This window comes from Mirounga angustirostris, unplaced genomic scaffold (genome assembly GCF_029215605.1).
Source record: "Mirounga angustirostris isolate CCGP_5_RB_7025 unplaced genomic scaffold, mMirAng1.0.hap1 SCAF_1, whole genome shotgun sequence".
In the NCBI taxonomy this organism is placed as follows: domain Eukaryota; kingdom Metazoa; phylum Chordata; class Mammalia; order Carnivora; family Phocidae; genus Mirounga; species Mirounga angustirostris.
In genome coordinates this window covers 64,017,901-64,044,611 of record NW_026991709.1, presented here as the reverse complement: position 1 = coordinate 64,044,611, position 26,711 = coordinate 64,017,901, and the positions used below count along the sequence as shown (strand labels likewise).

The window sequence follows — 26,711 nt, the reverse complement described above, 5'->3', positions numbered from 1 at the left end:
AAGGAGAGGGATAAGCAGACTCCACACTGAGCACGGAGCCCCATTCAGGGCTCAGTCCACAACCCTGAGATCATGACCTGAGCCTAAATCAAGAGTCGGACACTCAATCAACAGCCGCCCAGGCACCCCTACACACTTAGGCCTGTGATGTTTCCAGGACCCAAAGGCACAAGGGTTTTATCACAGACCATTTGCCTCACCTGGTTCTTTCCTCTCCTCTTCCTAGTGATTCCTAGAATATCCTTTTATTTTATTTTTTTAAAGATTTTTTAAAATTTATTTATTTGACAGAGAGATAGCACAAGTAGGCAGAACGGCAGGCAGAGGGAAAGGGAGAAGCAGGCTCTCTGCTGAGCAGGGAGCCCAATGCGGGGCTTGATCCCAGGACCCTGGGATCATGACCTGAGCCGAAGGCAGCCGCTTAACCGACTGAGCCACCCAGGCGCCCCTAGAGTATCCTTTTAAAGGGCTGCAAGAATAAACATATAACCTACAGAATTCAACTCCAATCTTGGGAAATTTTAAATCTAGTGTCGTAAAATCCAGGGGAAAGAATTATGTATTGATTGATCACTACAGATATAATGTCAAATATAAAGACCAATCAGGAAAGACATAAGTGTGTATTTAGATTTAAGGATAAGTAAAGTGAGCGCACAATAGCCCAATTCTTGGTTAAAAAAAGATAAGAGCAAGTCACTGCCACTAGATGTGCCAGCACTTAACCTGTCAGCAGGCCGACCAAGGAGAAGCCTAGCCATTGGCATTCAACGGACACAGATCCCTTCGATTCACCAATTGAATGTTAAGTCCAGAACATTTTCAGTCTTTGTCTTGTTTATTTGTTGATGAAGGGTTTCTAGGAAGATTTAGCAGTGCTTCAATTTTCTTAACATCATCTTTGGATCGATTTTTCTGTAAGCTATTTTCAATTTCTTCAGGGAGGAGCTCAGTAAATTGTAGTCTGGCTTTGCTGTAATAAAAGAATGAAAAGAATATATCATGTACTGCTCTGTTTCTTAGTTCTTAGAGAGATCTTTTTTAAAAAGATAGTATTTATCCATTCTCCCTGTGCCTTATGAGCAAACATTGCTCCTTGAACTTCAAAAACAATGACTTTCTACGCTCTCCTAACCTGTTCCACTCAAGGGCCGACTACAATTCTCACATCACCAAAATGGACACTGCAGCTCTGATCCCTAAAATGTTCCAGAGTTCCTGCGGGGGTATCGTGCAAGAACGAAAAGCACCCTGAGCTCAAGTGTGAGCCTTGCAAACTGGCTGTCCTCTTGCCCTCAGGGCTAGGGGTGGGGGTGGGGAGCTGGTGTGAACCCCCTGCCACTCCATTACCTCTCTGTTGCCAGACCTTACAGGAACTGCGCAAAGGCTGTAACAATGGTAAATTCAATATGGAAAAGTCAGATGGGACAACGCTATAGATGTATATTTACAAAAAATTAAAATCCAATTTCCAAATAACGGAGCAGTTCTTTTTCTAAATCTCGTATTAGTGTCTTCCTTTCTTTAAGTGATTATCAAGGTCATCCATGACTTTTTTCTCAACTCTTCATAACCAGGTTTGACCATTTCTTCTTCCATATCTCCATAGCCAGTTTTCTACATTTTCTGCTAAGGCAATTTTTTATACTCACACTCTGTTTGACTTCTCTATAGTTATTTTCAAACAAAGAAGCAGGCATATAATAAGTTCTTAACTAGGTATTAAATTAACTCCTCAGGAATATCACATATATATCATAGACATATAAATATCCTATAAATTTTTGACCCTATTTCCTTCTAAAGTATTTCATTACTATAATTCAATTCAATTTATTGTTTTTAACCATTTTTGAGATTTCCATCTCTAAATAACTGATCAACATCCCCCAGTTATTTTTCTGGTTTCCTTTTTTGGGGAGGATACAATTATTATCTGTTCATATTTTTCCAACTGTTAACTCTTCTGCAACTTTCTGTATCAAATTTAAATACCAATATACTTTCCTTACCTTTCCAATTCCTTTCTCAAAGCTTCCTTTTCTTAAAAAAAAAAAGTTTCTTATGACACCTAAAGAACTAGAAATAAGCTAACGCTTTCATGCTTTTAATTCTCTACATCACATTTTATTCTGTCATTTAGAATTTTAAGTGCTTTATCCTAGAACTTAGATAACTACATATCCCACCTATCTTCTTACTCTGGAGAAGAGGAATGAATGAAACAAACATATATTGAGCATTTTGGTGTGATTCTGCCCTCAGAATGGCTGAGAAAACAAGAGGGCTTGAAGTTAAGTAAAATATCCAAGGTCATGGAACTAATCAATAGCCTAACTGGGATTTAAGGTTTGCTTTCAAGGTCTCATTGGCTGCAAAATCAATGCTTTTTCTCTAGAACCCAAGTCCCTGAACAACTGATCTACAGATATTAAGAATTTCCAAGTGCATACGTGTGTTTAGCACCAATGGAAGTTTCAAGTAAAAACATGGAAAAAAAAAAGACTTTAAAACAGCAGCAGCTTTCGTCTGTATGCAGGAAGCCGAGCTACGAGAATCCTTTGTACCAGGAGTGCTAGCTAGCAGCCTGTTACGGTGATCTTACAAAGAATCAGCACAAAGTCCACTCTCAGTCTGATAACTGGACCCCAGGGAACGACTAGATGGCACACGTCAAAGTTTTCCTCCTCCTCAGTGGCATCCAGTCCATGAACAGCCACTATAACTACCTAAATCATATGCATCCACAGCAAGAAGTGGAATCTTTGAATGTAGAGACCTAACATGCTCTGTATTGTTCATAGATGCATGTGTAACTGGGGATATTGCCTTTTAAATAACGCCATGTGAAACTCACTCATTGCTGTCCACTTCCTTTGGTAATTTCCTGTGCAGTCAAGAATATAGAAAAAGAAAAAATACGCACCCAAGCGAGATTAACAATATCTTAACTTTAAAAAAAAGTGTATCTAAAGAATGATCCTCATCAGATTAAAAATAAAATTAGTGTCTTTCATTTTTCCTTCATTAAAAAGATTAAAAGATCAGGTAGGGTACAAGTTGAAGAAAAGGAAACTCTTCTTTGAGATTTTATTTATTTATTTTTTAAAGTAATCTCTACACCCAACATGGGACCTGCACTCACAAACCTGAGATCAAAAGTGCTCCACTGACTGAGCCAGCCGGGTGCACCAGAAACTCATCTTCGAGTTGAGGGGCAGTTTGGAGGACCTGGGTTAACAGAGCACCACGATGGCTAAGAAAGTCAGATACCCTCATCTTCACACACTCCTTACCTCTCTTCCAGTCTCAGCTCATGGAGTGCTTTGCGATCCTTCTGTGTTCTCTCTTGGACAGTTTCACCGCAGAACTTCTGAAATGCCATCAACAGACTTCCTACAGGAGTGCTGAGGGGGAAGCAGAGAGCAAGCTTAGGATGAAGGGGCCACTGGAGCACGCCACCGTGCTGCTGAGGCCCGGGAAACACTGACTTGGCACTTGGTCCCTGCCAGGTACAGGGACTCTGACAAAGTGTCCTTGTCGAATGAAGAAAAATTATTAAGGCAATTTCCTTCCTGGTCTTCTAAACAGTAGAGAAAAACAATCACTGCAACTTCCTCAAATTAACTGGTATAAAAACAACAGGTCTATAAATTGGCTCTGTGTTTTATCATGAATGATAAACTGGGAATATATATATTTATGACAAGTTCTAGTAAGTAGCTTTACACCGAAGATTTCTCAGAAGTGAAATTAATACCAGGAATGGTAACAAGGGGCAGGAACTGTGGAGGGCATTTTGGTTGGAGGAAGGATACTACTAGCTTCTGGGGACGGGACCACCAAAACATCCTCAAATTCCAAAGTCTGGCACAAGAGTCTCACCCATAACGTCAATAGATACCCACCGAGAAACTGATTTAGATAACAATCATTACAGTAACAGAAGAGGGTTTCGTTCTTGTGTTATCAAAGAGAAGGAGTTTTTGACTCTGATATAACTTAAATTTCCTCTGACTACAAGCTCATTTGAAGCTCATTCAAAAAATTATTTTTGCTAAGTGGAAATGTCCATGGACAAACAGATAAAGAAAATGTGTTATATACAATGGAGCATTATGCAGCCTTTAAAAAGAAGATCCTGTCACATGCTACAACATGGATCAACCTTGAGGATGTTATGCTAAGTGAAATAAGCCAGTTATAAAAAGACAACTATTATATGATTCCATTAATATGAAGTATCTAAAGTAGTCAAAATCATAGAAACAAAGTAAGTAGACAGGTGGTTGCCAAAGGCTAGGGGACAGGGGGAGGGGAAAATTAATGTTTAATGGGTAAAGAGTTTTCAGTTTTGCAAGATGAGAAAGTGCTTGAGATCTTTTGTACAACAATGTGGATATACCTAACATTCCTAAACTGTACACTTAAAAATGGTTAAGATGATAAAATTTATGTTAATGCGTTTTTAATGACAAAGAAAAAGAAATTGTTCTTGCTTCTAATTTCAACAATTTTTCCCTCCAAAACTAAGCTGGTATGTTAACAACATAACAAGGGGCACCTGGCTGGCTCAGTCAGTTGAGCATGTAACTCCTGATCTCAGGGTCCCGAGTTCGAGCCCCATGTTGGGGGTAGACTTTGCTAAAAAACAAACAAAAAAACACAATAAAAATCATGTTCAGCAATAGATTATGACATGCTGAATTTTTAAAAAGAATTTTAAAAAAGAATGCATAAATCTACAGTGTTAACTTCCTCCTAAAAAGGGGATAGAAAAAGGGAGGGTATAGGTGGAGGGAAAGGGAGAACTCCTCTATTCCGGTGAACGCCAACTAATAAAAACAGAAGAAAAGACAGAACTACCAAATCATTTTGCAACCATCTTTGTAATAACTGATTACAGCAACAATTATAATAGATCATTAAAGCCACAAGAAAAAAGATAGCTGGAGAACAGGCAATTCAATCTTATCCCACAGATTATTAATCACAATGTGAAAAAGATACCCTTACAGTGGAGAAATTTACTAGATACCACCAAATGCAGTAGGCAGAATTCTAAAATGGTGCCCCAAATTGTCCTGCCCTAATCCTTCAACTATAAATATATTATACCCATGATTATGTTACATGGCAAAATTTTACAGATGTAATAAAGGTTAATAATCAGTTGATTTTGAGTCAATCAAAAAGTAAATTATCTGGATAAATCCTTTAAAAGCAGAGAGTTTTCTCTGGTGGCAGAGTAGAAGTCAGAGAGATTCAAAGTATGGAAAGGATTCAACATGCTGGTTGCTGGTTTGAACATGGGGGGGGGTCACTGTGAGAAGGAATGGGGATGCCTCTAGGAACGGTGGTGCCTGGCTGACAACCAGCCAGGGAACAATGACTTCAGTCCTACAGCCAAAAGGATCCTGTCCACAACCTGAATGGTTTAGGAACAGATTCTTCCCCAGAGCCTCCAATAAGAGCCTGCCTGACCAACACTTTGATTTTGGCCTGGTAAAACCCTGAACAGAGAGAGCCCATCTGAACCTACTCAGACTTCTGACCTACAGAACTGTGATACAATAAATGGGTAGTGTTTCAAGTTGCTGAAGTTTGTGGTAATCTGTCACACAGCAATAGAAAACTATTGCACCAAGTAATTAAAATTAACATCACTTATAATCAGTGATACACTATGCCTGTTGATGTGATACACTGAGAAAGAAACAACTTCACCTATATTGTATTCCTGATGAAAACATTTAACCTAAATCTAATCATGAGGGGATAATCAAAAGAAATTGAGAAATTTTCTGGGGGAAGAAAGGTGGTGGAACTGTTCTAGTTTAAAGGAATCAAGGGGCACCTAGGGGGCGCAGGCAGTTAAGCACTGGATTCTTGGTTTCAGCTCAGACTGTGATCTCAGGGTCCTGTGATTGAGCCCCACGTCAGGCTCCATGCTCAGTTCGGAGTCTGCTTCGGATTCACTCTTCCTCTCCCTCTGCCCCTCCTGCTGTGTGCACTCTCTCTCTAATAAATACATCTTTTTTTTTTTAATAAAGGAATCAAAACCATAAAAATGATATACAATTGGATCCTGGGTTAAAAATATATATACAGGACGCCTGGGTGGCTCAGTCGGTTAAGTGACTGCCTTCAGCTCAGGTCACAATCCCAGGGTTCTGGGATCGAGTCCCACATTGGGCTCCCCGTTCTGCGGGGAGCCTGCTTCTCAACCTCTCCCACTCCCCCTGCTTGTGTTCCCTCTCTCGCTGTGTCTCTGTCAAATAAATAAATAAAATCTTAAAAAAAAATATATATATACACACATATATATGGCATTATTATAATAATTGAAAAATTTTGAATATGGACCCTATTTTAGATAGCTATATTGAATCAATGCTAAACTATTTTTTTGTTACCTTTTTTATTGACCTTTGTAATTCATACACCATAAAAGTCACCTTTAAAGTATTGAATTTAGTGGTTTTCAGTAGATTTATAAATCCATCAACCATCACTACTAAGCCTAGAATATTTTCATCATCCCCAAAAGAAACCCCATACCTATTAGTAAACCCTTTCATTCCTCTCCCTTCAGATTCTGGTTACCACTAATCTCCTTTCTGTCTCAAAGGGTTTGTATATTTTGGGCATATCATATAAATGAAATCATACATTTGTAACCTCTTGTGGCTGGCTTCTTTTCACTTAATGCTAAACTATTTATTGTGATGAGTACACTGTGATATCATTGGCAAATATTCTTCATTTCATCCTGGGAGATACATGCTGATGTATTCAGAGGTGAAGAATTATGAGGTCTCAAAAGATTTAACCAAAAAGAAAAAAGAGAAAAAGAACTGTATATACATTCCACACATAGATATAAAAATGAATATGGCAAAATGTTAACAATTGGTGAATGTAAGTGAAGAAGAATACATGGGTGTTCAATGTACTAAGTCATTCAACTTTTCTGTAGGTTCAAAATGTTTCAAAGTAAAAAGCTGAAGAAGAAAATTTTTACAATTAAACAAAACCCAAACAAAAACAATTTTAATAGAATGTGCTTGTTAATTGTTTCTTACTCTTTTTTTCCTGCTCCTTGTAAATACCATTGTTCAAACCACAAATAGTTTCAGGTGTTAGTGATATCTAAACAGTTTTTACTCAGTGACAGTTGGAAGTAAAATCAACCATCGGGGTAGACTTAGAATTTGACAGTCAAAGCCACTGCCAAGACAAGACTAAAGACCTTTTATAGGCTTTAAGATTTAAATTTGTTTAGAAATGAATGAGATTTTTAACAAGTAAGGCATTAATGAAAGTTGTGTTAATTTGGAATAAAACTGTGTTAACACTTACCCCAGCAAGGCTCCAATTATGCCACCAGCCACCAGACCATGCAGGCCCAAATTTATTCTAAAAAGACCTCCTGTGACAGCTATTTTAAAACAAAAAAATCCCAATATTAAATTATCTTTAAACACTAGAATCTATCTTTATAATGTTCCTTCTATAAAAATGACATAAACCCCTAAGTTTTCTGAACCCAACATTAATATACCACCACAATCTCTTCCACACTGCAGGTTCAAAGGAAAACATTCCTTTTGCAAACCTACTTACTCCATCTGTTCTAGGGTCCAATCTCTTCTCATTCAGCTTCATTTTTGCCCACCTCCTCTTAAAAATCTGTTATTCACTTCCACCTCTTCCATTTCTGCATTCTTCCAGAAAAACTTTCCCCAAATAAACAAAAACCCCTGCCGTTTATACCTTCCCCCAGCCTCACCTTTCCTGTACTGCTACACACCTCAGGCAGGCCTGCAAGTGGGCATTTGGCTTACAGTGCCACCTGGTGGTCGGTGCACAGGTCCTCTTTCCTTCCCACTGGAAGGGCATATCCACGATGTCATTCATTTTCCTCCCTCACCAGGTACAACACAACTAATGCCATCTCAGGCAGTAACATTTTTAAAAAAACATTTGAGATTTATTTGTCTTATTTAAGTACTATTCATCATTTTTTAATTTTCTAAGTTTTAAAATTAACAAGAACAAAATTATATTTAATTCTATTACCCAGAGGTAGTAATAAATTTGGTCTTTTTTTTCCTAGTCTTCTTTTCCAAACAAAGCATTTTTAAAAAATAAGAATTTTTTTTTTTAAACCCATTAGAATAGCCAAAATTTAGAACACTGACAACGCTAAATGCTGGCAAGGATGTGGAGCAAAAGAAACTCTCATTCATTGCTGGTTGGAACCCAAAATGGTACAGCCACTTTTGAAGACAGTCTGACAGTTTCTTACCATATGATCCAGTAATCATGCTCCCTGGTATTTACCCAAAGGAGCTGCAAATTTATGTCCACAACAAAACCTGCACACAGACATTTATATAAAAAGCAGCTTTGTTCATAACTGTCAATACTTGGAAGCAAGCAAGATGTCCTTCAGTAGGTAATGCATAAACTGGTATATTCAGACAAAGCACTAAAAAGAAATGAGCTATCAATAAAAGACACTAGAGCAAACTTGAATGCATATTATTCAGTGAAAGAAGTCAATCTGAAAAAGCTATGTAATATTATATAACATTCTGGAAAAGGCAAAACGATGGAAACAGTAAAGAAAAAAATCAGTGGTTATCAGAGGTTGGTAGGTGGGATGCATAGGTAGAGCAAATTTTTAGGGCAATGAAAATACTCTTTATGATACCACAATGATGGATACATGTCATCATATATTTGTCCAAATCCACAGAATGTACACCAAGAGTGAACCCTAAAGAAAACTATGGACTTTGGTTGATAATGATGCATCACTGTAGGTTCTTCAATTGTAACTAATATCCCACTCTGGTGTGAAATGTTGATAGTTGGGGAGGCTACATGTAAGTGTGGGAGGGAGGATATGCAAAATCTTTGTATGTTCTGTCCAATTTTACTGTGAACCTATAACTATTAAAGGGCGGGGGAGGGAGTATTGAGGCTTATAAGCTGTCAGCAGCCAAACACCAAAAATGGAGTAAGACTCTATTACACATAACTATGTTTTCTATGAATAAAGACAGTTTACTTTTTTTTCATTCTTGGTACTTTTTATTTCTTTTTCTTACCTGAACGCACTGGTTAAAGTCTCCAGTATAATGCTGAATACAACTGTATTCATATCAAATGCCTGAATTACAAGTGTATACATCTGTGCTGTGTTCTCAGTCTTAGGGGAAAATCATTCAGTCTTTCACCATTAAATATGATGTTTGCTGCAGGTTTTTTCATAGATGACCTTCATCGGGTTAAAGAAGTTCCCTTTTATTCCTAGTTTGTTGAGAGTTTTTATCATGAATGTTGGATTTTTGTCAAATGCTTTTTCTAAGCTAACCTTAAATTCCTTGGATAAAATCATTGGGTCATGATTTTGTTAAAGATTTTTGTGTATATACTTTTTCTTTTAAAGTAATCTCTACACCCAACATGGGACTTGAACCCACAACCCTTAGATCAAGAGTCACATGCTCTGCCAACTGAGCCAGCCAGGTACCCCTGTGTATATACTCTTGAGTGATAGTGATCTGTAGTTTTCTTTGTTGTCTTCATCTGGCTTTGGTACCAGGATAATACTAGTCTAACAGAATGAGTTTGAAAGTGTTCCTTCTTCCTCTGTTTTCTGGAAGAGTTTGTGAGAGAAATTTCCCAAATAGCCATTGAAGCCATCTGGTCCTGGGCTTTTGTGAAAAAAATTTTTTAATAATTTAGTTTATTAACTTATTATGGGGTTATCCAGATTTTCTAGTTCTTCTTGAGTAAATCTTGGTAATTTGTGTCTTTCGTTTTTTCTTGGTCAGTCTTGCTAAAGGTTGTCTATTTTGTTATCTTTTCAAAAAAACCAACTTTTGGTTCCACTGATTTTCTCTTTTTCTTTCCATTTCACTGAGTTTTGCTCTAATTTTATTATTTCCTTCTGTCTGCCTACTTTGGGTTTATTTTGCTCCTCATTTTCTAGTTTTTAAAGGTCGAAGCTTATAGTGTTAATTTGAAATCTTTCTTCTTTCATAATGTAGGGTTTTATAACTATAAATTTCCCACTAAGTACTAATTTGGGTGAATCTTAGAAATTTTGACATGTGCTTTCATTTTCATTCAACTAAAAATATTTCTAATTTACCTTGTGATTCCTTGTGGTCTACGGGTTATTTATAAATATGTTGTTTAATTTACAAATAGTTGTGGATCCCCCATTTTTTTCAATTTAATTCCACTGAAGTCAGAGAACATTCTTTGTATGATTTCAATACTTTTAAATTTATTGAGACTTGTTTTGTGGCTTTATATATGGTCTAGCCTGAAGAATATCCCATGTGCACTTGAAAAGAATGTGTATTCTTGCTGTTGTTGGGTAGAGTGTTCTATTGATGTTAGGTCATACAGGTTGATAGTGTTGTTCAAGTATTCTATATCCTTGCTGGTATTTCCTCTAGTTGTTCTATCCATTATTAAAAGTGGCATATTAAAGCCTCCAACAACTATTACTGAGTTGTCTATTTCTCCTCTCAATTCAGTGTTTGTTTCATGTATTTAGGAGCTCTGTTGTTAGATGCATGTATGTTTATAAATGTTATATTTCTTGATGGATTGGTTCTTTTAACATTATGAAATGTCTTTGTCTCTAGCATTTTTATATTATAGTCTATCTTGTCTGATACTAGAAGAGCCACTCAAGCTCTTTTCCTTACTGTTTGCATAGTTTATCTTTTTCCCTCGTTTTACTTTCAACTTATTTGTTTCTTTGAACTAAAATATGTCTCCTGTACACAGCATATAGTTGGAACTTTTTTTAATAGAGTCAATCTCTGACTATTGATTGCAGTGTTTAATCCACTCATATTTAATGTTATTACTGATACAGCTAGATTTAGGCCTGCCATCTTACTATTTGTTTTTATATATCTTATTTAATTTCCTTTGGCCTTGTTACTACTTTAAAAAGTTGGGCGCCTGGGTGGCTCAGATGGTTAAGCATCTGCCTTTGGCTCAGGTCATGATCCCAGGGTCCTGGGATTGAGTCCCACATCGGGCTCCCGGCTCAGCGGGGAGCCTGCTTCTCCCTCTGACCCTCTCCCCTCTCATGCTGTTTCTCTCTCGCTCGCTCTCTAAAAAATAAATAAAATCTTTAAACTTTTTTTTTTTTAAGATTTTATTTATTTATTTATTTGAGAGAGAGAGTGAGAGAGTGCAAGAGGGGGTAGGGTTAGAGGGAGAACCAGACTCCCCGCCGAGCAGGGAGCCCGATGTGGGACTCGATCCCGGGACTCCGGGATCATGACCTGAGCCGAAGGCAGTCGCTTAACCAACTGAGCCACCCAGGCGCCCAAAAATAAATAAAATCTTTAAAAAAAAAAAAAAGAAAAGAAATCTTAAAAAAAAAAAGTTACTTTGCTATTACTTGCTTTAGGGGCTACCCTATGCATCTTAATTTACCACAGTCTACTTCAGATCAGTACCAATATTATTCCAGTAAGATGTACACAGACTCTTCCAATACAGCTCCACTCCTCTCCCATCTTTGTGCTATTATTGTCACTTATGTTATGTATATATGTTAAAACACAGCAATACAATATTATGATTTTATACAATCACTGTATTTTAAAGAAGCAAAAAAATTAAGAAAGAAAAAACAATAGGCTTATGATGTCTTTTATATTAACCTACATATTTACCATTTCTAGTACTTTTCATTTCTTCCTGTCAAGTTACTATTTGATATCATCTTGCTCCAGCATACTTCCATTCCTTCCCTCTCATTTGTGCTATTAATGCCATATATAGTTTTAAACATGCTATATGTCTAACACTTCAATTTTATTATTTTATGTATTATCTTTTATTATTATTTATGTATTGTCATTTAGATCAGTTAAGAGAAAATATATATTTAGACAACCTTTAATAATTACTTATACAATTATCTTTACCAGTGCTTTTTTTTTTTTTTAAGATTTTATTTATTTATTTGACAGAGAGAGACACAGCGAAAGAGGGAACACAAGCAGGGGGAGTGGGAGAGGAAGAAGCAGGCTTCCCACTGAGCAAGGAGCCTGATGTGGGGCTCAATCCCAGGACCCTGGGACCATGACCTGAGCCGAAGGCAGACGCTTAAAGACCGAGCCACCCAGGCACCTCTTTACCAGTGCTCTTTAATGCTTCATGTAGATTCAGGTTACCATCTGGTATCACTTCCTTTTAGCCTGAAGAGCTTTTATAGTATTTTGTAAGATATCTGCTAGCAACAAATTTTCTTTCTTTGCTTATCTGCCAATGTCTTTATTTTTGCCTTCAATTTTGGAGAATGGTTTGCTAGATAGAGAATTCTTGGTTGATAACTTATTCTTTTCAGGCCTTTGAATGCCATTCTACCGTCTTCTGGCTTCCATTATTCTGATAAGCAATCGGCTGTTAATTTTATTGGGGCGTTCCTTGTATGAGTTGTTTTTTTCTTGCTGCTTTTATGTGTCTAGGTGCATGTTTATTTTTCTTAGAGTTTGTTGAGCCTCTTCGATGTATGGATTAATGTTTTTTCATCAAATTTGGAAAGTTTGTAGCTTTATTTCTTAAAACACTTTTTTCTGCCTCTTTCTCTTTTCTCTCCATCTAGCATTTCCATCACATACCTGTTGGTATTTCTGATGGTGTCCTATAGATTGCTGAGGCTCAGATCACTTCTCTTCATTTTAAAAAATTCTGTCCTTCATGGGCACCTGGGTGGCTTAGTCGGTTAAGCATCTGCCTTAGGCTCAGGTCATGAACTCGGGGTCCTGGGATCGAGTCCTGCACTGGGTTCCTTGGTCAGTGGGTAGTCTGGTTCTCCCTCTCCCTCTACCCCTACCCCCCACTCATGCGCTCTCTCTCAAATAAAATCTTTTAAAAAAAAATTCTATCCTTCATAAGAAACAACCTATATTGATGCATCTTCAGGTTCACCAATTCTTTTCTGCTATTTCAAATATGGTGTTGAGCTCTCCTCTCCAGTGAACTTTTAATTTCTATTGTTGTATTTATCAACTCCAGAATTTTCATTTGATCCTTTTTTATAATTCTTTTTTATAATTCTATAATTCTAATATAATTTTTATAATCATAATTCTTTTTATAATTTATAATCTTTTATAATTATAAAAAAATTTTTTGTCAAAAAATATTGACCTTCTCTATTGATAAGTCAGTGTCATCCTACTTTTATTACTTTAAAAATGGTATGAAGTCTTTTTGTCTGATATGTTCAATAGATGGGTCCTGTCAGAGACATTCCCAATGATTGCTTTTTTTAACCTCATTTTTGCATGTCTTACGATATTTTTGTTGTTGAAAACTGCACACTGTAGGTAATAAATTACAGCATCTCTGGAGTTAGCACAGCCTCCACAGGGGAATGGCTATAATTCTTTGTTTATGTAGTAACTTGCCTGGACCAATTCTGTGGAGTCTTTTTTCTGCAGGCTACAGCCACTAATGTCGTTGCTTAATTTTTATCTTTATGCCTGGCTTCCTAGGCATCACACTGGTATAAGCAGTCAGCCAATGATTCATCAGAGGTTATGCTTAAACATCTCAAGGCAGTAAGGCTTCTATCCTTTGCCAATGTATCTGTGGTTGAAGAATGCATTCAGTTTAGATAGTTTATGAATCTTTTCTGGCTTTTTCTTTTGGTGTTCGCAATTAACCCTCACAATTAAGCCTCACAATGAACCAAAGATAAGTAGCTTGCTAGAGCCCTTACCAGTCTCTCCTGAATGTGCATGAATACTTACACATGTGTGCTGTGCAACTTTCCAGAGTTCTAGGAATAAGTAGGATCTTATTAAAGCCCTCTTTGGCTGTCTTGTTCCCTAGCTATCCCTGTTAAGATTCCACCTCCTCTGCCAGTCTATTCCTTACCCCAAATAGTATCAAAACCTCAGGTTAGCTGTGTGATATTATCCTTCCCTGTTGCAATTATTTTCAGCAATACCCCTTGGCTTCGAATTTTCTGATCTCTGCTCCAAATAAAGTCAGCCACCTTAAGCAGCAGAAATTTGGTCCTCCAGCCTGTCCTTGTGAAATTTCTACATCATGGAGCTGTGGGTTAGGGGGCAGGAGCAGCCCTAGGCTGAGAATAGACTCTCAATGTTCTTACTGAGACTCAGTAGAAATTATGGATAAATGCTTACTGATTTTTTGGGTGCTTGTGGTCAACTTCCAGCATCTTTAAATGGTTGTTTTTGATAATTCTGTCCAATTCTATTGTTGCTTTCTGTGGAGAGGATTTACAAGCTCCTCACTCAGCCATTCCAGATGTCAAATATACATTTATAAATGTCCAGATGAATGCCAAATAATAATGAGAGGAGACATCCTTGACCTGATTTTGACTTCAGGGGAAATTACTTTATGTTACACCATTAAGTTCAATATTGGTTGCTGGTTTGAGAATAAAAACTTACATTGTATCAGATGTATTTTTCTATTCTTATCATTTTTTACTAATTTTTTAAAAGATTTTATTTTTTATTTGTCAGAGAGAGAGCAAACACAAGCAGGGGGATCAGCAGGCAGACAGAGAAGCAGGCTCCTCGCTGAGCAAGGAGCCTGATGTGGGACTATTTTTACTAATTTTTACACTCAATTTACATTCAAGAAACATTTATTCTACTCTACCATGCGTCAAAGACTTGTGATATAAAAGGCAAAGGCTTTCTCTGATATCAAGTAAGTCATCGAGAAGCAAAACAAGTTAACAGCTACAACATAGTGTTGTAAGTGCTTCAATTAAAGTATTTATAGTAAATTGCGGGAACACAGGGGAAGACACCTAAAAAGACCCAAAGATAAGAATAGGGGCTAGGAAGGATCTCTAGGGAAACTGAAGCTGACAGATGAGCTGAACCTTGAAAGACAGGTCCAATAAGAGCTGAACAAAATTGTCTGTGGGAGTGCAAAGGCAGGTTCAAGAAGAGGGACCAATACATGTAAAGCAAGATTATGTTGGGTTTGGGAAATCAAAGTAGAGTCATAACGGTGGAGCAAGAGCGGTATATGGGGGCCAGATAAAGACTCAACATTAAAATGATGGAAAACTATGGAAGAACCTCAAGCAAAAAAGTGTTACAATCACATTCGTATTTCAAAAAAGTAAGGCAACACTGGAAGTGGAGCACACCAAGACTACAAACAGGGAAGGCCGCACAGCAGCAGTGGGAAGAAAGAAGAGCTGAGAGTCCATATATATTAAAGGAATATAATTGATAGGTCTAGAACTTTGGAAAGAGGTGCATAAAGGGCAGAACCGTATCATTGCTTCACTTCGTTGTTGTTGTTTTTAATTTAACAGGGTAGATGCTAGAGAACATAAAAGCAGGAACAAGTATGGAAGCTGGAGGAGGAAAACAGAGTTTGGTTTGGATAAAAGCCCACAGAATACTATGGAAAAATGATTGCAAGTTAAAAAAGGGCAAATTTCAGCTGCTCCAATGCTATTAATGCCTACTTCTAGTTTTATATTTTAAAATGTTTCCATTAAATTGTTAAATTCAAATCATGTGTATGTGTATTTGCCTTTGTGTGTATATACATATAGAGAGAGAAAGAGAGCATGCACCCAAAAGAGAGCACAAGTGATAAAGCAAATGGACTAAAATGTTAACAGTTCAATCTCTGTATATAAAGGCTATATGGCGTTCCTTGTATTACTTTTATTTTTAAAGCTTTTTTTTTTTTTAAAGATTTTATTTATTTATTTATTTGACAGAGAGACACAGCATGAGAGGGAACACAAGCAGGGGGAGTGGGAGAGGGAGAAGTAGGCTTCCCACGGAGCAGGGAGCCTGGTGTGGGGCTCGATCCCAGGACCCTGGGATCACGACCTGAGCCGAAGGCAGATGCTTAACGACTGAGCCACCTAGGCACCCCTAAAGCTCTTTGTAAGCTTGAAATTATTTCCAAATTAAACATTTTTTAAATGTTATGTGCATTATATGTATGTTTTTGTATGTGAGAGATGGTCATACTAGTATCTGCGTTAAATATATGTGTATATATTTTGTTAAATTTTTTCTCTGTATATTTTGCCTCCTAGAGTTACATTGCAAACTGTATGTTTAAAGTTAATTCACATTTTAATGAGACAAAAGAAGTCCAGTTCTTAGGCTTTCCTGTATAATCTCTGCAATTTTTCATGAGAAGCCTGCTGAAGAATAGCTTGTTTCGTAACTATTATGTTGCAAAGATTGACCACATTAGATTGGTAGGACAGAGCTGCTGTGTTAATAGAGCTTGTAAATTAGTTAATTACTATCAGAATGTTGCTGAGAGAGAGAATGTAGATGAGTCAGTGAGTGCTTGGGTATATGTGGCACATAATTCACATTTCTGGAAATAGTATTTCAATACTATTTTTAATGTTCATTTTAAAAAGGTCACATTTACCAGAGGCATAAAGCTTTAAAATAAAATCCAAGCTCTTACCATGAAAAATCTGGTCCCTTTCTACTTCACTTCACCAATCTTATCTCAAGCCACTCTTCCCCTCACTCACTATGTTCCAGTCATATTATCCTGCTTTTGAGGAACTTTTCTTGCCTTAGAGCCTTCACCCTCAATGTTCGCTCTGCCTAGGCTACTCTTTTTTACAAGGCTTACTTCTTCCCATTTTTCAGGTATCAGCTTCAATGTCAGCCTTCTCTGGAGGTGATGAGCACTGGGTGTTATATGCAACTAATGAAATCGTTGAACACTACATCAAAATTAATAATGTATTATATGTTGGTTAAATGAACATTAAAAAAAAAACCTTCTCTGATCACCCTGACCATCCCATTGCCTCCCCTATTTGCTACCTTCTATCACAGCAACCTTTTTTCCCCAACCACATTAGATGGTAAAACTCCATGAAAGCGAAGACTTTTTCTGTTTTGTTCACCAAGTACACCAAGGGCCAAGCACAATGCTCTTCATACATTTTGCATGAATGTTGAATGAGATGTGATGAGAAGTCAACTAAAGAATTCAGCAGCTCTGATTTATAAGTCCATAAATATTTTCCAAACTATATTTGAGAAGACTGAAAAAACATAAACAAGAACAAAAATGTCTTACCTCCTGCAATGACAAAATGGCTTAGGGCATTTTTATTTCGGTACACATTTAGACCAGTGTTGACTGTGCTGGGAAGAAGGGGGAAAGAAGAAAACATAAAATTTAAAAAGTATATCCCCTTTACTTTCTTGATCATAATTTTCACTGAAGTGATAGGTATTAGTTTAGAAGTGCCTACTATGTCCATTCCAGGTCTTAGTCTAGGCCCTGTCAATGTGTTCCACAATACTAACATGCTTATCGGTTTTCTAGGTGGGCCTTCTTCTGCTGAAGAATGAACCAAAGAGCAGTCAAATTTCTGGAAAAAATATTCACTTAGAAAAAGAAACGTAAAGAAGAGTTTTGCAGAATTTCTCTTACTTAGAAAACCTTGTATGTATTTGGATAATAGTTAGCAGACTTCCACCCATGGATGCAAAACCACATTTGGACCAATCTGTCACACAGATAGATAAAAGATCTTGAGGAAAAGGGTATTATGAATCACTTTCATGTGGGTATTTAGTTTTTAAAAATCTCACTTGCTCAAAAGATGTGCTCCTGAAAGAATACCAAGACCCTCTGTCACAATTCAGAAAGAACTTACTTGAATATAGTCACAAACACTGTAGTTCTCCAACTCCAGCGCCAGCCGTACCGGATGAAGCCTCGTGTGGCAGCACGATGTGCAGATTGCTAAAGTTAATGAAAAGTCTGTGAGGTTCCAAAATACCTTGATACCTTCTTTATTCTGAAACTGTGGCAGAGGGATGTTGGCTATGGATTAGGCAGGGACACCTAAACAGAAACACCATACAATCTCTAGAAATACCATTGTTTAAGTAGTGAAGCTAAAGCAAAAGTCCCATGTGCATCCTATTCTATCTGGAGATGGAAAAGGAACTAAGAATCGCCGTGTCAACCAAGTAATCTATCAATGAGGCATAAACTGAGAATCTATACGGCAAATGCCATGGCAGATATAAAGTCAGTGTTAGACATGCTTTTTATATCTTGGGGAAAAGAAACCATAAAATAAAAAAGAACAACCGACTAAATGGTAAATTAAAGGGGAAGGATGATAGTAACACAGATATGTAGAAAAGGAACAGAGAAAGAGAAGAGAACTGATAAATTTACCATCCACCTTCTACATAAAAGTTGTGTTAACATATTACTCATTTAATCCTTATAATATTTTTTTCAGGTAGGTGCTTCGGTTTTTACTAAAGGTTAGACAGAAGTTTCTAACCAAGATCACTCAGCCAATAAGGAATAAAGTCAGAATTGGAAGATAGGTTGTTGGTCTCCACAGTATTTTTTCACCACATCACCATGGAGCAAGTCTAGTATAATATCCTGAGGATATAGTCTAGATTTTGAGAGAATTCCTAAGTGTATCCTTAACTACTATACGATATTGGGCAAGTTAAAACTCTCTGAAGAGTATCAGTATGGATTCATGGCTTTTTTTTTTTATTTTTTATTTTTTTAAGATTTATTCATTTATTTGAGAGAGAGAGAACATGTGAGCAGGGGGAGGGGCAGAAGCAGAGGGAGAGAGAGAATCCCCAAGCAGACTCCCTGCCTAGGGCAGAGCCCAACTCGGGCTCCGATCCCATGACCCCGAGATCATGGCCTGAGCAAAAACCAAGAGCCAGACACTCAACCATCTAAGCCACCCAGCTGCCCCTGGACTCATAGCTTTTAATAAATAGGTGGACAAATAAATAAATATAAAAGTGTGTATGAATATGTGTATAGAAGTAGACATGAACACACACATGTCCTAATTTTGTCTACCTAGGGCCTAGAAGCCATGATAACCCTGTAAGCAATGAGCATACCTAGCATCAAATCTTAGCTTTTAAATACCATTTTTCCACTAAAAGAAACTAGAATTCTTTGGTGGTAACTAATTCTGGGGCTGGTGCTAGAAAAGTAAAAGGTGAGTCAGGAGCATTCTGCTATGCCCAAAAGTAAAGATACACTCAAAGAATGATGGGAACAGATCAAAAGGACAAAGGACCTAGTTTGAAGGTCCCCAACTGTCCAAATCTAGGTCAATTTGAGCTTCAAGATAAATAATGATAATAATGGATTATGAGCCTACAGAATAAAATAAGAATCCTTGAGTCCACACTGATATAAATAAATTATAAAGAAACAAATACAAGAGGAGGGAAAGCTCTTCCTTAAAGCTGACTACTAACAAATAAATACAGGAAAGATGGAATTAGAAAATAACCATTCGGCAACCACCACAGTACTAACTCTTTCAGGTAAGAGTCATCACTGAATGCTAAAACTAGAGCACAGAAATTTGTGGAAAAATAGGATATTTACATAGTCTCAAAATATCTTATAAGTATCCATAAGACACTAGTTACAAAGGGAAAAAGTAGTAATTTTACAGCGGATAAGTCTGGTAGAGTCCATCTCAACCAAGTGTCTAAAATAAACATCATCAGTAAAGAGACAAAAGATATGTGCTCCAGGGGCGCCTGGGTGGCTCAGTTGGTTAAGCGACTGCCTTCGGCTCAGGTCATGATCCTGGAGTCCCAGGATCGAGTCCCGCATCGGGCTCCCTGCTCGGCAGGGAGCCTGCTTCTGCCTCTGACCCTCCCCCCTCTCATGTGCTCTCTCTCTCTCATTCTGTCTCAAATAAATAAATAAAATCTTTAAAAAAAAAAAAAAAAGAAAGATATGTGCTCCTGATATAATGTACTAAAAAGGAAACATCAATTCTAGGATAGTCCTGCTAAAACTCAGACCCTGAATCTAATCATGAAAAAACGTTAAGCAAATCCAAATTGAGAAACATTCTACCAAATATATAGCCCACAATCTTCAAAAATGTCACAATCAAGAAAGTTAAAGAAAGAAACTGTTCTAGATTAAAAGAGACTAAAGAGGCATGAGAAGCAAATTCAACATCTGATCCAAAAATAGATCCTGGACCGAAAAAAAATTTTTATTTACTTTTATATTAGTGGGATGACTAGCAAAATTTACATAAATACATAAATAAAAGTACTATATCAGTGTTAATTTCCCTATCTGTATAATTATATTGTGGTTATGTAAGAGAATGTCTTTGTTTTCAGGGAAATATATGCTGAAGCATTCATCATGACTACACCTTACTCTCTAGCAGTCACAAAAAAATAATAGCATGCATTATACAGAGAATGATATAGTAAATGTGGTAAAATGTTAACATTTGGAGAATTTGGGTGGAAGGTATATAGGAATTCTTTGCACTACTTTTACAACTTGTCTTTGAGTCTGACATAATTTCAAAAAAACCCCAAAACAATTCTGAGCTATCACTTCCTCGCTTATACAACAGAACTGATATACAAATCTAACAAATGAGTTAGCACTCTATAAACTGTAGTTATAAATGCTAATTATTGTTTTAGTGTGAACTAGTGTCCTCCATGGAGGCTCTGTGAATGGGGTTAATATGCTATAGCTAACCTTGATGATTTAGCTAGGGATTAGAAATTTATTTCAGAAAGTAGAGCCATTGTGGTAATCCCTCTGCAGGTAAGAAACATGGTCTGACAAGCCATGTGTATGCACTTTAGCATTAGTACTTCCACTGTTATTAAGTATAGACTTTGTTCCTTTACTCTGACATCCTAAACCCTCCCAACCCTCCTACCTGAGTAACTAAGTGTAAAATGAACTGCTAAACTGCTGTGCCCTCAAATACTTTTAGAGTATCAGTACTTACCACAGCATCAAACCGGTTATGATAAATTTCTGCTTGGCTCTGCTCAATATAGTGCTGTTTAGCATGAATAAAAGCTGGTATTCCCCCATATGCCCAGCCAATGATGCCTGCTGAAACTGCCGCCTTATAAATATTCTCAAGTTCCTTTGAAGTTCTCTGTTGTTCACTAAGACATAAGAAAGACAACGTTGTTTGGGATTAGTTTATGGATACTGCTCTCTGAAAGACAGTATGTTCAAAATTATCCCAATACTAACATCACCGCATTTTTCATTATGGGCAGAATCTTCTGATAAATTAAATCTTCTGATGAATTAAATAGCAGTTATATTACAAGTACTTCAAATCTCAGCCAGAATTAATCTATGCTGTTAGAAATTAGGTTATTGGTTGAATACTCTTGGAAATACAGCGATTAGAAGGGGCACAAGGGGAGCTTTTGAAATGCTGCTAAGTCTCTCAGTGTTGTTTACAGAGCTATGTTTAGTTTGTGAAAATTCATTGATCAATATACTTATGTATATTTTTCTAGATGCGTATTATATTCCTACGAAGTTTTTTTTCTAAGGTGCTTTTATGTGATGACTATTACAACTCAACCACATCTCTGGAAGCAGGAACAATTCGTAAGCTGAATGCAAAGATCAGTATTTCCCTTTTTGAAATTTTTTATAAAGATTTTATTTATTTATTTGTTTGTTTGTTTATTTATTTATTTATGAGCACGAGACAGAGTGTGTGAGCATGAGTGGAGGGAGGAGAAGTGGGTGTGGAAGAATCTCAAGCAGACACCCCACTGGGTGCAGAGCCGGACCCTGGGGCTTGTTCCCTGAGATCATGACTTGAGCCAAAATCACTGAGCCACCGAGGTGCCCCATCAATAACATTTCTCAAATCAGAATCAATGAGTTTTTACAGTTCCTGCATCTAAAGAGAAATCTAATTTCTTAGAAAACTGTAATTCTTATACTTATGTCAATAGGAAAAACTCCTATAATTTGAACCCTGTATTTATCTTTTACAGTGAAGAAAATCAAAAACATTTACCTAAAAACTGGTCTATGGCAGAACTCAGAAGAGAAAATGTAAGAGCTTAAAACTTAACAAGCCAGATGTATATGTTTTGCCTTTTTGTTCTCTGAAAAATTCCATGACATAGGTGATATTTATCTCCATTTTATTGATATGGAAATACAGGCTCAAAGAAATTCTATGGTTGGCCCAAACAGCATTAAAGTGAAGAAACGGCACAGTGGTGAAAAGGACCTAAACCACAAATGGCAACACGGTTGTGGTTCTGGTTCTGTCACCTACTGTTAAGCGACCTGCAGCCAGATCACAATTCTATAAACCTTAGTTTCCTCATCTATGATGAAGGGGAGCATGGAAATTACACTACATTACCTTCAAGTTTATTTCAGTTCCAACATTCTGTGGTTAATCAAGCTGGTCAAAATAACCCTCCTCTGTTATATACTACATAGCATCTTTCACCAGTTATCTCATTGGAAGGACCAATGAGAAAGGGTGCCTCCTTATCTTTAAAATAAACATGAGGGGCGCCTGGGTGCCTCAGTGGGTTAAGCGTGTGTCTTTGACTCAGGTCATGATCTGTCCTGGGATGGATGTCCATGCTGGGCTCCCTGCTCAGTGGGGAGTCTGTTTCTCCCTCTCCTTCTGTCCCTCCTCCTAGTTCATGCTCTTTCTCACTTGCTCTCTCAAATAAATAAATAAAACCTTTTTAAAAAAGATGATGAAATCTCAATAAAGCAATTAAATACGATTCTGCCAACAATTTCACAATCTCAGCAACATCATAAAGCTTCAAAGTTAATTTAACCACTGGGTAACAGTGTAGTATGGTAATGTACTCGATGAAAGGGCAAATTTTTCACCAGTAATTGATAAATGAATAAATGATGAAATGAATGAATGAATGAAATATCCTGAGTTTTTCATTACAGTTAATTCAATTTGAAGAGTGATCCTTTATTCTGAAATAACCTTATCCGTTAATCCAGCTAGTATCTTGTTTCATAAAATGAGACAATATTTGCTACTATTTTTTATATATTCCTTATTTGACAGAATAAAAATTTTACAGGTCTCTCTGCCATCTCTTCAACCTTCATTTTTTGGAGAGGAGCAGGGGTTATGGTCACAAAATATCAGTTTGGGATAAAGTGAAATACGAAAAAGAATACTGGAGTGGAATCTTGCAGATGTGGATTCTAGGGTCAATTCTGACACTAATTAGCTCGGTACGATTCTTCTAATTTGTAAAACCAGGGGATTACACTAAAACTATATTCTCTAAGTATTCCTAAGAGCTGGAACATGTAATGAGTTTCACCCTTACCATCTGAAATCTGTACTGTCAATCAACACAACTACCAAATGTCAGGACACAAGCTTGGGATACAGATACTAGAACGCCAAATCTTATTTAAAAATAAACCACATCCAGGGGTCCTTCACCCCAAGATGACCCAGGTTTGGGGACAGCTCTTCGCAGTCCCCTCCCCACAGACCCTAGGCACTTTTACTCTTTGACAAACAGGTCCCGGAGGCGGTCCCATCCGGATTCCGAGTAATCGGGCTCCCGGACGTAGGAAGACAGCTTCTCTCTCTCCGCAAGAGCCTCCGAATCGGCGGCCACAGCTCCCGCAGCAAAAACCCGAGGGAAAGGACTCCGCTGCCTGCAGAGGAAGCTCTGTGGCGCCGGGGGCCGCACCTCCATGGCCCTCTCCGAACCTGTGGACAGACACACGCTTAGGTTCTCAGGGCTCCAAGGCCTCCCGGAGACGCCGTAGGAGGGCAGTAAGGATAACTGCAGTAATGAGTGGGTGAGTACCCGGGCACTAGGCCCCAGCTAACCTGCTGCCAGACTCGCCGTCACAGCTCTTAACACCCTCGCCCTCCGTGCCGGGCCTCACTTTGGAGGACCTTGGCTACACGAGACAGGAAGTTCCACCCCCACCGGGGCAAAAGCCAACGGGCGGGGCGACGGCGGAGCCCTAGTCAAAACACTTCCGGTTGGAGGCGGGACGAACCCCAGCGGTGTCAGGCCCGCCCCCGGAAGCGAATTGAGAGTGAGTAGCCACCGCCAGCAGCGTGCAGCCCCAACTCCCGCCCGGTTTCTAGGGGTCTCACTCGGCTTTCTGGGCTACACAAGCTGGGTCTTGGGCAGGTTCCGGGCGACCAGATGTTGTCACAGGCTGAAGTAGTTTAGCGTATTTAAAACTCCGGAAATTCCACACAGATGAAAAAGAAAGTGCAGTACTCAATACAAGTGGAGTGGGAAAGGGAAGGACAATTTGCACAAATACAAGTCCAACCTACCTGTCACCGACGTGCAGAAGTCTCCCGGGCTGGGCGGGGTCCACCCATACTCTTCAGTTCTCGTTTCTGGAAAGAACCGTGGCACTGAAGATGGGTCTTGGTGCCATATACACCGGGATTTCCAGAACGCTTTTTTGAAGAATCAGCTTTGGGCGGTTCTTCACAAGATGGATTTTACCCCCCTTAGTTGATATGCCTACTGTTTCTCAAAAGGCAAGACAACTTCCGGAATTTCCATCAGGTGTTTTTCTTTGATATTCCGGCAATAATTTCCCTTCAGTACAGTCTCTGCTAACATATGCTTCGAGGTATAGTTTTTATTAAAATGCACGCATTTAAAATACTCCCAACCTGGTTTGTGTAATTTCCTTTTACTGGCAACCATAGTCTCTTATTTTTTGCCAATCCCTAACCCTCCTTTATTCCTTTCTAGATGTAATTCAAAACTGCTACACTCTTTAGTAGAATACAACAAATAGAATTTTGGAATTTGATAAGGCCCAGAAGAGTGACTGACAACAGGGACTACCTTAATTAGTGACAGTCATCTGGGAGACAGGATTAGATTAACCCCCATCATAGCACTTACTACATTGCATCACAACTTCCTATTTACTGATGTGTCTCAGTAGACTCATTCTGAGTTCAGAGACCAGGTATATTCATCTCTGTATGTCCAGGTCCTAGCATTGTGTCTAGCATGTAGGTTGTTGAATGAAGAATTCAGATCCCCTTACTCCTGGCTTTGAGTCCAGGTTCCTGCTTATCCCATATAGATATGGGTGGGCACCAGGATAAAGTCCCAAGGCCTGAAAATCCAAGAGAATGGCTGTGAAGTCTGCAGTCTACATGTAGGAAAAGTTAAATGCTTGTGATGATTCCAGAATCATTCTGGGATGAGGGAGGACTTGGAATTGTGGAGCAGGGATGTTGGGCAGTTGCTAAAGTCATCTGTATACAACTCAAATGTCCCCAGGACTCACTACCCTGTAGATACAAATGATGTCTTATTAACAGGCAAATTTCACTGACTCTATAGCTGCCTTCTTTGCTTCTTGCTAATTTTGGGAGACTCATTTGTAAGGTTCCCTTTGCCATCTAGTAGTACCTCAGGAAGTCCCCAGACCTTTGGTGATGCTCACACTGTTGCTGCTATTCCATCTCAGCTCCCCAGACTCTACCTTCTGTCACACTCCTGCTTCTCCAAGGCCCCAGGTCTTACTTTTTCTTATCACTAGGGAAATACTCTCCTGTGATCTGACCTTTTTGAGGGGTCTCAGAACAACGCCAAGCCAAAAGGTGTTATGAGGTTTGCTTGGATTATTCTGTTTAAATACAGCTCTCTTTCCCAGCATGTACCTTTGCCACCAGAGTAAAGGCATCAAGGAAGGATTTCAGTATAGTCACCACACTACCTGGAAACACCATTCTCCTACCCTCAGCCCTTGTTGCTGAGTTCTGCTCATAGAACTCAATAACTTTTTCCTCCATCGTGAACTTTCTCAGGAGCCAAAAGTTTCCCTTTCCCTGCTACGTTCACCAGATACTGCCCTTGCTACATATATTACAGTTTCTTGTATTATATATGACAAACTGTTTTCATAGGTAGAATGAATTTTTAGAACTCTTAAGAACTACTCATCCCACAAAGCATAACTCAAATTTTATCTCCATGAAGATTCCCATTTGCATTAGATGGAAATTTCTTCCTCTTCTGAATTCCCAACTTTACATTGTCTGTAGGAGTAATTGGCCTTATGATTAAGGCCTCATGTCACCTTCATCACCTTCTGCCTATGATGCCTCTCATATTGTTATTTACTTTATCATCTCAACTACAGAGCCCCTTGAGGCTAGAGAGTCTGTTGTAAACATTTTCTTATCTCCCACCGTTTGTGCACAGTAGATACTCAAGAAGTATTTGATAAATATTAAATGATTTGTAGTTGTATCCCTCTGCCTTACCCACAGCACCTTATCTCTGGATGCAGTAGGATTATCTTAACTGATGGCATATTTAGATGCATGGGAAGATGGATTTTTGTGTACTTCTGGGTATTCTTGTTTATGGTCAGTGTAGGGGTCAAGGGTAGGGAACTATCCTCTTTGGAGCTGAACCAAAGGAGCCCATTAAATTGTTTTTCTCTTGGGAATCTCAGGCTGAGAGACAGAGCCTGACAGTCTCTGGAAATGCACATAGCACTCCAGAGCAGTCCAAAATTCTTGTTGAGGTTCCTGGAGTTGCCCTACTTTCTATCCCTCTAACTGCTAGGAAATTTGTTTAGATTCTTCAAGATGCCCTCATATGCTTCTAATAAGTTCTTTTGCTTAAACTAACTAGAAGTTTCTGTTCTTGGCAACTAGGAGAACCTGACTACCACAGTAAAATAAGGTGGGACACTGATGACGTCACACAGAGAATACTCTCAAGATAAAGAAAGGAAAAGCAGGCACCTGGGTGGCTCAGTTGGTTAAGCGACTGCCTTCGGCTCAGGTCATGATCCTGGAGTCCCGG

At 38.3% G+C, this 26,711-nt stretch overlaps 1 protein-coding gene across 1 annotated transcript; it reads right to left on the bottom strand.

Moving 5' to 3' along the window:
- Window positions 1–604: 604 nt before the first annotated feature.
- Window positions 605–23,594, bottom strand: TIMMDC1 (translocase of inner mitochondrial membrane domain containing 1). The gene is made up of 7 exons (XM_045902923.2): window positions 23,401–23,594; window positions 20,855–21,020; window positions 17,720–17,808; window positions 17,134–17,201; window positions 7,363–7,441; window positions 3,297–3,407; window positions 605–973 (listed from the first exon to the last, which is right to left on the bottom strand). Exons 1-7 carry the CDS (start codon window positions 23,592–23,594, stop codon window positions 823–825), a joined length of 858 nt encoding a protein of 285 aa, XP_045758879.1. The 3' UTR covers window positions 605–822.
- Window positions 23,595–26,711: the final 3,117 nt, after the last annotated feature.

Excerpts from the sequence above, each read along its gene's own strand:
- TIMMDC1 (XM_045902923.2), bottom strand. The coding sequence starts at position 23,594 with ATGGAGGTGCGGCCCCCGGCGCCACAGAGCTTCCTCTGCAGGCAGCGG. Across the intron at positions 21,021-23,400 it reads CGGGACCTGTTTGTCAAAGA|TGAACAACAGAGAACTTCAA; the intron begins GTAAAAGTGCCT and ends CTTATGTCTTAG. Across the intron at positions 3,408-7,362 it reads ATAATTGGAGCCTTGCTGGG|CACTCCTGTAGGAAGTCTGT; the intron begins GTAAGTGTTAAC and ends CTTCCCCCTCAG.